This window comes from Lithobates pipiens, unplaced genomic scaffold (assembly GCF_037356315.1).
Source record: "Lithobates pipiens isolate NorthernLeopardFrog02 unplaced genomic scaffold, aLitPip1_a1.2 Scaffold_18, whole genome shotgun sequence".
Lineage (NCBI taxonomy): Eukaryota > Metazoa > Chordata > Amphibia > Anura > Ranidae > Lithobates > Lithobates pipiens.
The window spans coordinates 622,888,969-622,907,520 of record NW_027507758.1 but is presented as its reverse complement, the minus strand read 5'-3'; the positions used below and the strand labels follow the sequence as shown (position 1 = coordinate 622,907,520).

Below are 18,552 nucleotides of genomic sequence, written 5' to 3'. Positions count from 1 at the left end.
CCCACAAATAGAGCTTTCTTTTGGTGGTATTTAATCACAGCTGGGAGTTTTATTTTTTTGCTAAACAAACAAAAAAAGATGCAAAAAAAAAAAAAAAATCATGTTTAATAGTTTGTTATAAAATTTTTCAAACAGGTCATTTTTCTCCTTCATTGAAGTGCGCTGATGAGGCGGCACTGATAGGCTGCACTGGTGGGCACTGATAGGCTGCATTGGTGGGCACTGATAGGCTGCATTGGTGGGCACTGATAGGCTGCACTGGTGGGCACTGATAGGCATAGTTAAGGCGGCACTAATAGACACAGATAAGGCGGCACCGATGGGCACAGATAAGGTGGCACTGATGGGCAAAGATGGGCACAGATAAGAAGGCACGGATGGGTGGCACAGATGGGTGGCACGGATGGGTGGCACTAAGGGGCACTGATAGGTACCACTGATAGATGGGACTGATGGGCACTGATAGGTGGCTCTGATAGGTGGCACTGCTGGGCGGCACTGCTGGGCACTGATGGGCACTGGTAGATGACACTGATGGGCACGGATATGTGGCACTGGGGTGCAGCACCTTTGTTGAGGCAGATTGTGAGCACTGCTGGGTGGCACTGTGGGCACTGCTGGGTGGCACTGCTGGGTGGCACTGTGGGCACTGCTGGGTGGCACTGACGGGGGGCACTTATTTTTTAATCATCTTTATTGATGAGGGGGCAGGTGGGCACTGGCAGGGGGCAGGTGGGCACTGGCAGGGCTGGCCGTGATCGGGACTTATGTCCCGATCACGGCCGCCGGTGATCGGCTCTTTTTTTTCTCCTCGCGCTGTCAGCGCAAGGAGGAATAATAGCCGATTACTGGCTCCGTTATATCACATGATCAGCTGTCATTGGCTGACAACTGATCACGTGATAAGGGGTCGGGATCGACCCCTTGCTCTGATCGGTGATCAGGCGAGTCTCATAGACTCGCCGATCACAGAGCGCGCCGCGCGCGCCCCTCAGGGGGCGCGCAGGCTGCTCGTGCACGGGACTACGTCAATAGACGTAGTCCCGGAAAAGGAGATCCGCGCTGTAGCCATCATTCGGCTATAGCGCGGGTCTCAAGTGGTTAACTATATTCAAGAATAACAGATTTATGACTCTGGAAGAATGAACTTTCAATAACCCCACCAGATGTGTTATGTTGTTTTTCACTATACAATCCTGTGTGTATGTATACATAAGGTACTGTATTACTTACAATATAGATAGATATATATATATCTATATATATATATATATAAAAAACAAAAAGGTGTGTTTTTAATGGTCTATATTACACGACTCAGCGCCAAATTCAGCCAACCAGTAGCTTTGCAGTATAGAGTACCCCTCCTAATTTACCGTGAAGTAAAATTAATATGAGGGACAGATTTAGAAGCCGTTTAAATAAATTAAAAAATATAAACAATAGTATAAAAATAGATCGGTCCAGTTCCTGTAAATTTAAATACTAAAACAGCGCTCAATTAAAAAATTATCCTGTAAACAAAACCATAAAAGAAGTCCTTTGTGCAGTATTGGTGATGATAACAATTCAACCAGCGTTAAAAGGTGATTTTGGTGATTATTCTAAGTGTTATTGCAGCACCATCCACCAGAATTCCAAAGATTTCATCACATGCGGCATACACAGAGAACGCCCTCTGTTGAAGTCGGAAGTGACGAAACACGCAAGGGCTTGACCTACAAAACGTTCCTGGAAGTGACGATTGCGCTCTACCGACAACCAGGTCCAGGAAGTGTTTGTCAGCGTCTGCAGGGAGACACGCGCTGACGCGCTGAACGGCGGAAACGGTGACAGAGCAATATTATAATACTCTTAATGCTGGATTATTACTTTATTTGTCTACGTAGATTATTATAGGGGGGCTTGTTTGGCTTATGTCAGAAAAGTTCAATAAAATAGGATTACGGTATGTACAATTCTTCTCTGTATTTTATGACGTTTTATGGAGCACATATGGCACATATGTCAGTTGGACCCCAGTGGATGATGATGGCACAATGGTAACCTATTGAGGGAATACTTCCTTAAGGGCTTATTTATCAGCTTTGTCTGGTGAGTTTAACCCCCTTGAAGGGTGTATGCCGCACGTGGTGAAATCTTTGGAATTCTGGTGGATGGTGCTGCAATAACACTTAGAATAATCACCAAAATCACCTTTTAACGCTGGTTGAACTGTTATCATCACCAATACTGCACAAAGGACTTCTTTTATGGTTTTGTTTATAGGATAATTTTTTAATTGAGCGCTGTTTTAGTATTTAAATTTACAGGAACTGGACTGATCTATTTTTATACTATTGTTTATAATATATATATATTTATTTTTTCTTATCTTTGACAGTGCTTATCTTATCAGCTATATTTCAACTACTGTCAAAAGTTCCAATTAGTGAATTTAAAAAACAATGAAGTATCCTAATGAACTTTCACCCAGTAAACTATCTTATAAAAAATATCAGAAAGAAGCAAAGAGGTCATCTAAAGTTCAACATTTAAAAATGAAGACGTTCTCTATATTTCAGAATAACATAGTGTACATTAATGAAAATTTAATAACTATTGCTTTACTATCAAATAATAATATTGATAAGACCACTACTATATAATAACAATAATAATAATTATATTATCAGTAAAATATACGCAAATCAATATGAATAATATGAAATACATTGGCTAATATGAGATTCTACAACACATCATGACGGAGATCTACTGCTCCCTGTCATCGGGAGCAGTGATCTTGTCATGTTGTAGGGAGCTCATCCCCCCACAGTTAGAATCACACTTAACCCCTTGATCGCCCCCTTGTGATTAACCCCTTCCGTTAGTGTCATTTACACAGTAATCAGTGCATTTTTATAGCACCGATTGCTGTATAAATGACAATGGTCCCAAAATAGTGTCAAAAGTGTCCGCCATAATGTCGCAGTCACAAATTTTTATTTTTTTTTAAATCGCAGATCGCCACCATTATGAATAAGAAAAAAATCATAATAAAAATGCCTTAAATCTATCCCCTATTTTGTAGACGCTATAACTTTTGTGCAAACCAATCAATATATGCTTGTTGGGATTTTTTTACCAAAAAAATAGGAGAAGAATGCATAACGGCCTAAACTGAGAGACATTTTTTTAAATATATTTTTTGGGGATATTTATTAGAGCAAAAAGTCAAAAATATTGCTTTTTTTTTCAAAATTGTCGTTCTTTTTTTGTTTATAGCGCAAAAAATAAAAACCGCAGAGGTTAGCAAAGCCCGTGAGCTATCAAAAGAGTATATATTTATATAGATAGTAGAGAATTAGAGATCTTGTGGGGTGGAGCACGATTATGGTTCTATTTGAAGGGCTAGATTGTTTTTACTTTGGCAGGGATACCAATCAAGCATGCTAAGCTACAGTGGCAGCCCATCCATTAGGGCCCCAGCTCTCCCTAATCCATACGCCTGGCCCCTAATCTCTATGCAGGGCATCAGACGCGTGGATTACAATGTGGGTTTCTGTTTTTTTAAGCACGTGATTAGAGCTGGAGGCTCTAATTGGCTTCAATAAAGGCTGGGTTTGGGGCGCAGTGAGCCCACCCACTTGTGTGACATTAACAGCAGCAGTCGGTCTTAGAGCTCTACCCGGGATTGAATCAGCAGTACACCGCCACCTCGCCCTCTTCCCCGCACCTCTCGCTGTATAAGGTAAGGGGTGGTGGTAGTGTGAGGATCACCACCTATCAAGCCCTCGGGGGGGGGGGGGTCGCGTGTAGTGTGAGTGGATCACCGCTGTGATTGATTGCAAGCCACCGGGAGGAGGGTAGGGTGCTGGTGCAAGTGAGGGGGCCAGGTCTATTTGCTGTTCCCCCAAAAATTTTGACCACCTGCCTCTACTGCTACTAAGTTGATTTATTGGCTAATTAATTTTTAAACCCACACATTGAAACAGACCAGGCGACTAAGGATGCTGCATTACAGCCTCGGACACTTGCTGGGTCTGTGCAACTCACAGATTCCATCCTAGTTCTGGCCCAGTAGAGCTGAGATTAATATTTAAATTTTGAGGACTCCAGAACAAGAACAAGTGGTCCACTTCTTATGAAACAGGACTTTAGAAAAAGGTGATCTTTTATGTCTGCCAGCCACACTTTTCCCTCCAGCTTGACACATGGACCTTGTCATCAGTCAGAAACAGGGCTGCCTTAGTAAATGGGCGTGAGATAGCGCCAGGGTTCACCACAGTTGTTTTTATAATATAAGGCTTCTTGTTTTACCGGTTACCAAAAGCTGAACATCCCTTCCAGAGATTACAAAAAGAGATATCCAGGAGTATGCACTTGTCTGTATGGACATGTTTTCTGCATGTCCAGAAGTTTGGCCGGAGGCGAATGCTACTGCAAAGGCCACAGTAAAAAGAGTTATCAAAAGTAGTTTGCAAGTGCAAAGTCCCAGAAGCTAGACAGATGAACTATTTTTATGGGTCCTTAAAATATTTCATGAGTCCTTACGAGAAGTTTTGAGGTTTTATTTGACACCCTCTACTGTCTACAACGTTGTGTAAAAAGTAGAGTAACTAAGAGAATTGTCAGAAACTAGAAATCTATGACCTGAATGTCTTCATACATTTTTTTAAAGCCCCTAAGTGGATTTTGGACTCTCTCCCTATGAGATTTGGTTTGGGAGTGTGTCACGCACTTGCTTATATTTTCTCCACTCGGATCTCACAGAAGAATGTTGAGAATGTTGCTGATCTCTAAAGGTTTTAAAAAAACAACAACTCATGTCTGTGTTTTCTCCCCAATGCCACATCCTCATGCCCTGTACACACAACCAGTTTTCCCATTGGAATAAACTCTGAAGGTTTTTCCGACAAAATTCCGCTGAAACTGTCTTGCGTACATTCCGACCGTCAAGAACGCGGTGACGTACATCTACGATGGGACTAGAAAGAGGAAGTTCAATAGCCAGTAGCTTCTGTCTCGTACTTGCTTCAGAGCATGTGTAATTTTTGGTACTTCAGAACAGCATACAGACGAGCGGTTTTCCCGATAGGAATTGGTTCCGTTGGAAAAATTTAGAACATGTTCTCTTTCTAGGTCCGTCAGAATTTTCAATGTAAAAAGTCCGATGGGGCATACACACGATTGGAATATACAATGAAAAGCTCCCGTCTGACTTTTTCTGTCGGACATTCCGCTTGTGTGTACGTGGCATAAGAGTTTGGAAGCATCTCATAAGACTAAAAGCCAGGTGACTTGTGGATTATTAAGACATATTTATATATAAGGAAATTTTTGGAGACACAATAAAGCATCTATTTCATGTACAGTTTACAAAACTTGATAGAAAAGTCACCGGGATCCACACCAGACGCTGCAAATACACTAAATTAAAAGTATCTCTGTGTTTGATTTGTTTTCTTTTTGCTATCACAGTCTGGAGGACTATTTGTTCACATGCTTTAATTGTAAGGGATATAAATATCTTTTTTTTTATGTGATTTGAAAAGTAGTTCAGCCATGTTGAAATCATATTGTCTTTTATACATCTTCCTTTTTCTGTAGAATTATCTGTGTTTACATATGCTGATAAGTCAGCATGTCCACAAGGTCCATAAAGACATGGATGAGCGAGTTTAGGGTGGATGAATCTGCTTTGTGCACTGGTCCAAATCCAAGGGGGGGGATTATGGTATGGGGTTGTTTTTCAGGGGTTGGGCTTGGCCTCCTTAGTGCCAGTGAAGGGAACGCTTAAGGCGTCAGACATTTTGGAAAATGTAATGCTCCCAAATTGTGGGAACAGTTTGGGGATGGTCCTTTCCGTTGCCAACATGACTGCTTACCAGTGCACAGACCAAGGTCCATAAAGCCGTGTTTTGGGGATTGCGCACCCTCTTATTTTACGTGTCACCCGAACCTTCTTGATATCTTATGATGTGATTTTTTACGTGAAGAAAAAAAAAATTATATATATATATATAAAAAATTCCATCCCTCATACCAATCATTCACAATAAAAATCAATATGGTGGTGTTACCACCGATAACCACTCAAAATTTTACAAATGAAAAAACCACCCCAAATTCCACAATGGTCCCAGAATGCAATGGACTGCACCCCTCCCCCCTCCGTATTGTAGATACAGTCCAATATCCAAGATGCACTAGAGTGAAATCAAAATTCAAATCCTCCTGTGTTCATACGTTTTACTTTCCACCAACGTAAACTATTCGTGCCTCCACCACCACCCTATAAAATGGCCACTCACCAGACTTAACAGTAACAGTACGCCTTCGGTTCAAGGTCCATAAAGACATGGATGAGCGAGTTTGGGGTGGAGGAACTTGACTGACCTCAACCCAACAGAGCACCTTTGGGATGAGTTAGAGCAGAGACTGCGAGCCAGATCAGTGCCTGACCTCATAAATGGGCCTCTGGAAGAATGGTCAAACATTTCCCATAGACACACTCCTAAAACTTGTGGACGGCCTTCCCAGAAGAGTTAAAGCTGTTATAGCTGCAAAGGGTGGGCCAACTCAATATTGAACGCTGCGGACGAAGACTGGGATGCCATTAAAGTTCACATGTGTGTAAAGGCAGGTGTCCCAATACTTTCAGTAATAGTGTGTGTGTGTGTGTGTGTTAACACACGTTAATACCTTTAAACTACCATAGTTAATAGCATTAAAAAAAACAATACCAAGTTCTTTGTAAATCAATAAAGAATATACACCTGTAATACAGACTGAAAAAATGTCTACCTTTGCACCTTTATGAAGTAAAGCATTTGTAACCTTGTTCTTGCCAGTTTAGAAGTTACTAAAGAGGTGTATGGTAAATAACCAGCACAATTAACAAGTGGTTCTTTAACACATTGGGGTGTGAAGACTTTAGCGCAGTGTGAAGTAATGTGAAGACACAAGTAGTTGCCTAGAGCAACAGAAGTGTAACAGGTGTACCCATTATAGGTGGCATGGCCTCTAAAAGCGAGGCAGATTGCACTGCAGAGGTTCCCATACTTCATGCATAGCAAGGCATTGTCCTCTCACCTGAGCAGTCTTCAGAGATAGGCCCTGACATTCCAACCAGGGGTATATTGGAAATGGAGAACCCAACCAAACATCTGCCTCTGTTGCTTCCTCCATCAGGTCGCCACCAATAATAAAGAGGGAGGAGGAGAAGAGAAATGCCTACATTTGCTACCTAAACGGTCCAACCAGCTCAATTCCATTAGCTATGTTGTCCCTCAGCCAAGCCAATGCAGAGTCCTCTATAATCACTCAGGAATTGTAGGAAAGGTGCCCCTAGGTATCAGGAGCCCCAAAAGGAGACATTGACCTCACCTCGCTGCCGTCTTGTTGACATAAGGGTTGCCAACTCATATAGTGAGATTGATGCCGATACAGTGATCCTGGTCAGCTGAGAGAGCACCATGCACTGGTTACCCCAGGTTATCACCCACCCAGCCTGTCAGTGCCCACCGCCGTCCCCCATTAGGAAGGAGTATGCGTATGTTCCCACCAGTCATTGTGTCTAACAGTTGGTGTGTTCCAGGTTGCAAGCATGCATATATGGTGTGTGTGTGTCTGTGGGGAAGAACACTGCCATCTGCTTAAATCATTCAGAGATTCTACATGAATACTCTGGATGCATGGCTGTGCCACCTGACATGGACGTAGGCACAGCCTCGCTGTGGACGTTCCCCAGCCATTCTGCACATGAACACAAGCAGCCCAGTGTTTGGAGGGGTGGGGGGGGGGGGGGGGATTTAGGGGTGGAGAAAGAATCCCGGCACCTCCTAGTTGATGCAAGAAAGTCTCTTAGGGCTCCCTGAGAACCACATTCACTATCTAGTGTTCCAGCAGCCAAGAGAAGCTCCTGGCAATGCAAGAGTGTAACTCCGTCTAGCGTCCACAATGCAGTATTAGTACCGCAGTGCCACACTATTGCCACTAGATGATGATAGGACATCCTTATATTAAATAAAATACAGACAATATTCATTACGGACTGGTAAATGTGTGTCATATTTATTCAACTAATTATTAAAAAAAAAACTTCTACCTCCATTTGTGAAAGCTTACACCACACAATGTACTCAGCCAATGAAAAGGTAATGACTCCATTTTTATTTTTCTCCTGCTATCAATGGCCAACACGGTACAACACTTCATCCATGTCTTTGGTGATCTCTGATCTCCTTATAAACTGTTTCTTACATGATGAAGATCAGCCATGGAGTATATCTGAGGTGTATATCAGGGTGTGCTTCTTCCCCACATGAGAGCTCTGATGTCCAGCAACATTCATATAGAAGAAATTTCCCGCACTCAAGGCACTAATACACCTCGAGGGTTGTGTGGGATCCCCGATGTACAGGAAGACAGGACTTCAGTGAGGAGCAATTCCCTCACTCAGGACAGGAAAGTGACTTCTCCCCCGTGTGAGATTTCTGATGTCTGGAAAGATCTGACTTCTGCGAAAAACATTTCCCGCACTCAGAACAGAAATATGGCTTCTCCCCCGTGTGAGACCTCTGATGTTTGACAAGATCTGTTTTTTGTATGAAACATTTCCCGCACTCAAGACAGGAATACGGCTTCTCACCTGTGTGAGATTTTTGATGTCTGTGAAGACTAGATATCTGTGAAAAACATTTCCTGCACTCAGGACAAGAATACGGCTTCTCCCCCGTGTGCAATCTCTGATGTCTACCAAGACTATTCTTCTCTGAAAAACATTTCCCACAATCAGGACAGGAATATGGTTTCTCCCCCTTGTGAGATTTCTGATGTGTGTAAAGATTGGACTTCACTGAAAAATATTTCCCACACTCGGAACAGGAGTATGGTCTTTCTCCCGTGTGAGATCTTTTGTGAACATTAAGACCGGATTTACGACTGAAACATTTCCCGCACTCAGGACAGGAATTTAACTTCTCTTCTGTGTGAGTTCTTTTATGCACATTAAGATGTAATTTAGAACGGAATCTCTTCCCGCACTCAGTACAGAAAAACCTCTTCTCTGTTGGAAGGACGGCACCGTCCCTCACAGTCTGAGGTTCCTCAGGATAAGAGGAATACGATGGTCCATCTACACTGTGTGGTGCCGGATGGACATTTGAGGTAGTCGGGTTTTCTCCTGGACTATACTGTGTGATGTCCTCATCTTCTACTTTACAGTCTGGAGACAAAGTGAGACAATCCTCTGAGGTTTTCCTCATCTCCCGTCCATCTACTAAAATAGAAATACAAAGATTATTACTAGACATGAGCTGATTGGTTCCCCTAAACCAGGACTCCGCCCACATCAGGCAGCTTTGTCTCTGAGGGTCTTACAATTCCCCCCTCAAGGTAACTAGTAAATGGATCCTCTGATCTCCTACCAGATAATTTCTTTATTCATGGACCTTAGTCAGAGAGCGAGGAAACAACGAGAACTGTCTTTTATAGGAGTGACAGTGATGAGGGGATTATAGGACGAGTGTCCCCACCCCCTCTATCACTCATTGCCATCTTCCCAACACAAGAAGTCCTGCACTTCCTTATTTAGTCCAATAATCAGTGGTGGTTTAAATATTTACATGAGATAAGTTGCAGAGATCCCACACCGCTGCCTCCCATCTCCTGAGACTGCGCTCAGTGACTTGGGTCTGAGACTATACAGACATATCCCTCCACCCGGCACAGCCAGCAGACAACAGAACAAGAAACCCTTGGAGAATTGTTCAATCAAAAAATCTTGCTAGACCTGGGTATATTTCAGAAGACCCAAGACTCATAAACTAGGTGCCTATATCACACAACACATATAGTGAAAATTAACATTTTGCTGCCAGCTGAACCCCAGAATCTCTATAAATCCAGTCTAGATACATAAATTGTGTCTGCAGCAAAGAGAAGGAAGATTATCCAACAGAAATACAGGAATACAGGACAGAGAACACAGCTCAGGAAAGTGACCAGGATATTACAGGCTGATATCACCCAGCCCCCGCCCTACTCTGGACCAATCAGCAGTATGGGTGCAGGAATGTATTTGGTGTTAATGACCCACCTGTGCTGATCTCTGTAGGAGTGTCCTCCTCTATTATTGTCCTCATTATTTCATCCTCCTCCATAGATTGCTGATCATCCCTCACATACATCTCTTCTTCTTTTACTTTACCCTCAAATTCTTTATTAATGGGATCTCCACTCTAAATCCAGAAAATGAAAGAGAATATCATCTGTAAAATATAAGCTTTATTATTCTGACATCTCACCAAGCTATGCAGTGCAATAACGCCCTTACAGGATGTCTCCAACTTACAAGCCGACCTTGAAGCTCTGTCTAATTGGGCAACTATGTGGCAGATGAGGTTTAATGTAGATCAATGTAAAGTTCTGCACTTGGGGGCTAAGTATATGCATGCATCATACATACAAGGGGGAGTACAACTGGGGGAATCAATGGTGGAGAAGGATCTGGGTGGTCTGGTAGATCATAAGCTTAATAATAGCATGTAATGCCAAGCTGCAGTTGCCAATGCAAGTAAAATCCTTTTTTTGTATAAGAGAGGTATGGACTGCACAGAGAGAGACATCAGCTGTACAAATCATTAGTAAGACCTCATCTGGAATATGCAGTTCGGTTTTGGGCTCCAGTTCACAAAAGGATATCGGGGAACTGGAGAAAGTGCAGAGAAGGGCAACCAAACTGATAAGAGGCATGGAGGAACTCAGCTATGAGGAAAGATTAGAGGAGCTGGATTTATTCTCTCATGAGACGAGGTGACTAAAGAGAAATATGATCACCATGTATAGATACATAAGGGGGGGATATGATCACCATGTATAAATACATAAGGGGGGATATGATCTCCGTGTATAAATACATAAGGGGAGATATGATCTCCATGTATAAATACATAAGGGGAGATATGATCTCCATGTATAAGTAAATAAGAAGGGATATGGTCTCCATGTATAAATACATAAGGAGGGATATGGTCTCCATGTATAAATACATAAGGGAGGATATGATCACCACATATAAATACATAAGGGGGATATGATCACCATGAATGAATGAATGAAATACTTGTATAGCGGGGATATGATCTCCATGTATAAATACATAAGGGAGGATATGATCACCACATATAAATACATAAGGGGGATATGATCACCATGAATGAATGAATTAATGAATGAAATACTTGTATAGCGGGGATATGATCTCCATGTATAAATACATAAGGGGGTATATGATCTCCATGTATAAATACATAAGGGGGGATATGATCTCCATGTATAAATACATAAGGGGAGATATGATCTCCATGTACAAATACATAAGGGGGATATGATCTCCATGTATAAATACATAAGGGGGATATGATCTCCATGTATAAATACATAAGGGGGATATGATCTCCATGTATAAATACATAAGGGGGATATGATCTCCATGTATAAATACATAACAGGGGATATAATCTCCATGTATAAATACATAAGGGGGATATGATCACCATGTACAAATACATAAGGGGCGATATGATCTCCATGTATAAATACATAAGGGGGGGATATGATCTCCATGTATAAATACATAACGGGGGATATGATCTCCATGTATAAATACATAACGGGGGATATAATATCCATGTATAAATACATAAGGGGGATATGTATTCCCGGGATTGCACACAGGAAGATCACACCGTCCCTCACCATCATCAGGTAGATGAGGAACAATCACTGATAGTTATGACTGATACACAAGTGTGTTTGTTTAATGTAGATCAATGTAAAGTTCTGCACTTGGGGGCTAAGTATATGCATGCATCATACATACAAGGGGGAGTACAACTGGGGGAATCAATGGTGGAGAAGGATCTGGGTGGTCTGGTAGATCATAAGCTTAATAATAGCATGTAATGCCAAGCTGCAGTTGCCAATGCAAGTAAAATCCTTTTTTTGTATAAGAGAGGTATGGACTGCACAGAGAGAGACATCAGCTGTACAAATCATTAGTAAGACCTCATCTGGAATATGCAGTTCGGTTTTGGGCTCCAGTTCACAAAAGGATATGGGGGAACTGGAGAAAGTGCAGAGAAGGGCAACCAAACTGATAAGAGGCATGGAGGAACTCAGCTATGAGGAAAGATTACAGGAGCTGGATTTATTCTCTCATGAGACGAGGTGACTAAAGAGAAATATGATCACCATGTATATATACATAAGGGGGGATATGATCTCCGTGTATAAATACATAAGGGGAGATATGATCTCCATGTATAAATACATAAGGGGAGATATGATCTCCATGTATAAATACATAAGGGGAGATATGATCTCCATGTATAAGTAAATAAGAAGGGATATGGTCTCCATGTATAAATACATAAGGAGGGATATGGTCTCCATGTATAAATACATAAGGGAGGATATGATCACCACATATAAATACATAAGGGGGATATGATCACCATGAATGAATGAATGAAATACTTGTATAGCGGGGATATGATCTCCATGTATAAATACATAAGGGAGGATATGATCACCACATATAAATACATAAGGGGGATATGATCACCATGAATGAATGAATGAAATACTTGTATAGCGGGGATATGATCTCCATGTATAAATACATAAGGGGGGATATGATCTCCATGTATAAATACATAAGGGGGGATATGATCTCCATGTATAAATACATAAGGGGAGATATGATCTCCATGTACAAATACATAAGGGGGATATGATCTCCATGTATAAATACATAAGGGGGATATGATCTCCATGTATAAATACATAACAGGGGATATGATCTCCATGTATAAATACATAACAGGGGATATAATCTCCATGTATAAATACATAAGGGGGATATGATCACCATGTACAAATACATAAGGGGCGATATGATCTCCATGTATAAATACATAAGGGGGGGATATGATCTCCATGTATAAATACATAACGGGGGATATGATCTCCATGTATAAATACATAACGGGGGATATAATATCCATGTATAAATACATAAGAGGGATATGATCACCATGTACAAATACATAAGGGGCGATATGATCTCCATGTATAAATACATAAGGGGGGATATGATCACCATGTATAAATACATAAAGGGGATATGAACACCATGTATAAATACATAAGGGGGGGATATGATCACCATGTATAAATACATAAGGGGGGGGGGTATGATCACCATGTATAAATACATATGAGGTCCATTTAATTCATTCATCAGTTATTAATTTTAAAGCTTAACTCCACTTTTGTTTAGAAAAAAACATTCCTCTCTGGGTGATCTATGTACATTGCAAGGATTATAACAACCTTTGTTGCAAATTCCAAGGCCCGTTCACACTGGGGCGGTGGGTGCGTCGGCGGTAAAGCGCCACTATTTTTAGCGGCAGCAGCGCTTTGCCATCGGTATAGCCATGCTGCCCATTGATGCCAATGGGCAGGAGCGGTATACACACTGCTCCTTCACTGCTCCAAAGATGCTGCTAGCAGGGGAGAGGGAGAGGGATATTTTTTTTTATATAAAATGTATATATTCCCCTCTATTGGTTGAACTAGATGGGCTTGTGTCTTTTTTTTTTTTTTTTTAACCAGACTGTGTAATTATAAAAAATCCACACATTGTCTCCATGTGTCTGTGTTTAACCACTTGCTTACTGGGCACTTAAACCCCCCTCAGTCCCAGACCAATTTTCAGCTTTCAGCGCTGATGCACTTTGAATGACAATTGCGCGGGCATACAACACTGTACCCAAATGAAATTTTTATCATTTTTTTCCCACAAATAGAGCTTTCTTTTGGTGGTATTTAGTTACAGCTCGGAGTTTTATTTTTTGCTAAACAAACAAAAAAAGATGCAAAAAAAAAAAAAAATCATGTTTTAATAGTTTGTTATAAAATTTTGCAAACGGGTCATTTTTCTCCTTCATTGAAGTGCGCTGATTAGGCGGCACTGATAGGCTGCATTGGTGGGCACTGATGGGCTGCATTGGTGGGCACTGATGGGCTGCATTGGTGGGCACTGATGGGCTGCACCGGTGGGCACTGATAGGCATAGTTAAGGCGGCACTAATAGACACAGATAAGGCGGCACCGATGGGCACAGATAAGGCGGCACTGATGGGCAAAGATGGGCACAGATAAGATGGCACGGATGGGTGGCACGGATAAGTGGCACGGATGGGTGGCACGGATGGGCACTGATAGGTACCACAGATAGATGGGACTGATGGGCACTGATAGGTGGCACTGATAGGTGGCTCTGATAGGTGGCACTGCTGGGCACTGATGGGCGGCACTGCTGGGCACAGATGGGCGGCACTGCTGGGCACTGATGGGCGGCACTGGGGTGCAGCACCTTTGAGGCAGATTGGGTGGCACTGTGGGTGGCACTGTGGGCACTATGGGCACTGACGGGGGGCACTTACTTTTGCTTTTATTTTATTTCAGGATGGCACTGCGGGAGGCAGGTGGGCACAGGCAGGTGGCAGGTGGTCCCTTGTATTGATGGCCGTGATCGGGACTAATGTCCCGATCACGGCCGCCGGCGATCGGCTTTTTTTTTCTCTCCTCGCGCTGTCAGCGCGAGGAGGAATAATAGCCGATTACCGGCTCCGTTCTATCACATGATCAGCTGTCATTGGCTGACAGCTGATCACGTGATAAGGGGTCGGGATCGACCCCTTACACGGATCGGTGATCAGGCGAGTCTCACGGACTCGCCGATCACAGAGCGCGCCCCTCAGGGGGCGCGCAGGCCGCTCGTAACCGGGACTACGTCAATAGACGTAGTCCCGGAAATGTAGGTCCGCGCTAATGCCGTCATTTGGCAATAGCGCGGATCTGTAGTGGTTAAAAAGCTCGGCCCCACCAACCTTGTAACAGTGAGGGATGGTGCGATCTTCCTGTGTGGAATCCCGGGAATACAGAGAACGGGGACATCCCTCTGGTGGGTTCCTGGTATTAGGCGGCTCCATCATATCCTTGTCTCCTTCTGAAAACTCCTCCATCACTCCATACTCCTCATCCTCCTCTTTAAACTCTTCTTTAACAACAATATTATAATCCCCAAGGTTTCCACTCTAAATATATAAGAAAACATTCATTGTAACAAACATGCTTCTGTATAAATCAGAACTACCAATAATTGTCACTCATCTACCTGATGATGATGGTGAGGGATGGTGTGATCTTCCTGTGTGGAATCCCGGGAATACAGAGGACGGGGACATCTCTCTGGTGGGTTCCTGGTATTAGAGGTCTCCATCACGCCGTACTCTTCATCCTCCTCTTTATACTCTTCTTTAACAACGATATTATCAACTCCGAGGTTTCCACTCTGAAAGATATAATAAAACATTCATTGTAACAAACGCACTTGTGTATCAGTCATAACTATCAGTGATTGTTCCTCATCTACCTGATGATGGTGAGGGACGGTGTGATCTTCCTGTGTGCAATCCCGGGAATACAGAGGACGGGGATATCTCTCTGGTGGGTTCCCATTACTGGATCCATCTGCAGGAAACACACACACTGACTGAATACATTGTTTCTATATGTTTATCAGATGATGGGGGATCTAGGTGGAGCCTCCGTACTGCTCTCTCCTTTACAATAAAGTCTCCTCTTACCCGGTGATGTGAGGGGCGGCTGATTGTCCATCATGACGTCCTTGTAGAGATCCTTGTGTCCTTCTAAATACTCCCACTCCTCCATGGAGAAATAGACAGTGACGTCCTGACACCTTATAGGAACCTGACACACACAATGATACAGTCACCATCCAGACACATCCCTGGTCTGTTACTGGATAATGTCCCAGAATTCCCGGCACCGCTCACCTCTCCTGTCCCCCCTGCAGATTTCACAAATATTAAAATGAAATGACATTCCCAAAATCCTCCTCACCTCACCGGTCAGGTTTGCGTTTTATTAAAGCCCCACTTCAGGGACCCCCACACTCTGTAGGTTAAAGGCTTGGCATAAGGAATTCTGACATCATTACATAAAATACAGGATCAGCATTTCTGCTTTGGTTGTGAGGATGCAAATGGTCCACATCCTAAGAGCATGGGTGTCAGGGAAGCAGCTGTAAGATGGTTGCCCACAGACCTGGTACATTAGCCAACTCTGCCACGTCCGCACAAATGCGCGCACGCATAATGCGAATGCACGTTTGCCATGGCGAACACGTGTGGTGCCGGCACACAACGCATGGTCTTCAGCTCCCTGGTCCTGTGTTTGCTTCTGATCACCGGTTATCGTCCCGGCTTGTCCTAGGATACCTCTTGTCTCGCTCCCAGCTCCGACCTCGGATTATGCACGGATCTCCTCTTGTCTCCTGTCCTGTGTATGACCCCCGGCTTGCTTAACCGCGACTCTGATACCCGATCTGCTGACCACTGGCTTACTGACCTCCTGCTACCATTCCAGACTATGCCTTCTGCTGTGCCCTGTCTGCTGTCATCCGCCTTGGTGCCTACCTGCTGTACACAGCCTGGAGTACCTACCTACAGCTTTTACCTGTGGCTCCAGCCTGCTACACTTACCATTGCAACCTGCAGCACTGTCAGTTCTCCTGGGTCGTACTGTTCGCCTCATCTGGTATCCGCCTGCAGATGGATCTCCACACCACCATCTCTCATCTGTGGCACAGATGGCAATCCCTGCTTCTTTGGGCTTTGTGTTCCCTGTTATCACCTTCAAGGGCGCTGAGCAGTCAGCCACAAAGAGAGCCCTCTCAGCATTTCAGCTTCAGGAAAGGTGCATGGGTGCAAGGTGAATAGGATTCTCCGACTCTGGTTTGAGGGCATTGAGAGGAGGGGCTGTGAAGTCAGAGTGATGGCCTACGATTCATTAACTCTGGGTGGAGGTACATTGGGAGGAGGAGCTGTGAGGTCAGAGTGATGTCATATGATTCTCTGACTCTGGTTGGGGGAAATTGGGAGGAGGGGCACTCTGTGAGGCTTCTGTACACACAGAATAATTTCTCCCGGGTGCGTCCCACCTCTCCAAAACGGAAAGATGAACCTGGTCTTTGGGCTTTGCCAGGACACATCATATTCCTGTGATCTCTGCGTACTCCGGAGAATTTACTGATCACAATTTAAGATAAATATCTCAGACTGGGATCATTATGGAGAAAATTTATTTTCAATACATTTACTACAAATTATATTTTCCCCTCTGTCTTCCTATTTAAAGCTTATAAAATAAAGACATACATATTCCAATCCCCCCTAAATGACCCCTTACCCCCCATCACTAATAAACATGGTATAATCCATTAGCATAGACCAGGGATCTCCAAACTAGGGCCCTCCAGCTGTTGTGGAACTACACGTCCCATGAGGCATTGTAACACTCTGACATTCACAGACATGACTGGGCATGATGGGAATTGTAGTTCCTGAACTACAAAATGAAGAGAATGTTCTGGTATCTTGTCGAATAATGTCCCCCGTGGGATAGTGTCTGCCCTGTACTGCGCTCGCGCAGTATGGAGGACAAGGAGATGCCGAAGGTCTCCGAAGATGAACGGCCAGGTTCAAACTCCATCATCCAAGTGCACATAGAGTTAGAATAAAAAAATTGCAGAGCGAAGCGAGGCCATGCCCGAAGCGTGGCGTGTCGAAGCGAGCCCGCGAGGGGCCGCCTTACTAAGTGCTGTTTAACATCATCTACCGTATGTCCACTTGCATGGTGGGGCTTGGACCTGGACTCAGGGCAGAAGGTACTATTGAGTGCGCAGGCGCCGTTCATCTTTGGAGACTTTCGGCATCTCCTTGTCCTCCGTACTGCGCAAGCGATGCGCCGTACGGGGTGGACACTATCCGATGGGACAGTTCACAGCCGATCACCGACCCCATAAGTGGGGGAATGTTCTGCCCCTAAAGGGGTTAATCTAGGTTTCCACATTATATATGTGTGTATCATCATCTGCTGGAGATAAAAGACATCACAGTGACTATGGAGGAAGAGGACGGACATGACGGGGGTTACTGGGTGTAAATAGAAAATAAGATCTTATTACCTCCTCTGCTGCCACTTCCAGCAACGTCTCCCCTCTACTTCCTCCCGACTCACCTCTCACCTCTCACCCAGAACTTCCCATCTGCACCTGACATCACTTCCTGCCTTCCATAGAGACTTCCTGTCTGGGTAGAAGTGAAATCCCACCTTGTGGAGCTCAGAGGAACTGCAGACCAGAAAAACATCTCGTATTGTGAACACGGCCTTGTGCTGTGTGTATGTACTGTAGGGATGAGCTTCGTGTTCGAATCGAACATACGTTCGACTCGAACATCGGCTGTTCGCCCGTTCAGCGAATTCCGAACGTTATGGGCCGTTCGCACCAAATTTGTGTGGCGCTCACGGCCCACAATGCACTGCGATGGTGCAGTGCATTGCTGGCTCATGATTGGCCAAGCATGCACTGTGACCCCGCATGCTTGGCCAATCACAGCGCCGGCAGCGAGG

The 18,552-nt window shown here is 43.8% G+C and overlaps 2 protein-coding genes across 3 annotated transcripts in view; one reads left to right on the top strand and one right to left on the bottom strand.

Moving 5' to 3' along the window:
- Positions 1 to 18,552, top strand: part of LOC143986859 (uncharacterized) — an 82,795-nt gene that overhangs the window by 28,525 nt on the left and 35,718 nt on the right. The window lies entirely within an intron of this gene.
- LOC143989473 (uncharacterized) lies at positions 8,032 to 18,185 on the bottom strand. 2 transcript variants are annotated; one of them, XM_077489612.1, is made up of 7 exons: positions 18,107 to 18,185; positions 15,705 to 15,828; positions 15,491 to 15,588; positions 15,233 to 15,409; positions 14,946 to 15,152; positions 10,085 to 10,226; positions 8,032 to 9,265 (listed from the first exon to the last, which is right to left on the bottom strand). In XM_077489612.1, exons 2-7 carry the CDS (start codon positions 15,787 to 15,789, stop codon positions 8,439 to 8,441), a joined length of 1,536 nt encoding a protein of 511 aa, XP_077345738.1. In that variant the 5' UTR covers positions 15,790 to 15,828; positions 18,107 to 18,185; the 3' UTR covers positions 8,032 to 8,438. The 2 variants fall into 2 exon arrangements, with proteins under 2 accessions (XP_077345738.1, XP_077345737.1); XM_077489611.1 differs by lacking the exon at positions 18,107 to 18,185 and adding an exon at positions 16,623 to 18,088.

What these genes read in the sequence shown, in the direction of transcription:
- LOC143989473 (XM_077489611.1), bottom strand. An exon ending in CCGTCCCTCACCATCATCAG is followed by an intron (nt 15,410 to 15,490) that starts GTAGATGAGGAA and finishes TATATCTTTCAG; the next exon opens with AGTGGAAACCTCGGAGTTGA. An exon ending in TCCTACAGAGATCAGCACAG is followed by an intron (nt 9,266 to 10,084) that starts GTGGGTCATTAA and finishes TTTCTATTTTAG; the next exon opens with TAGATGGACGGGAGATGAGG.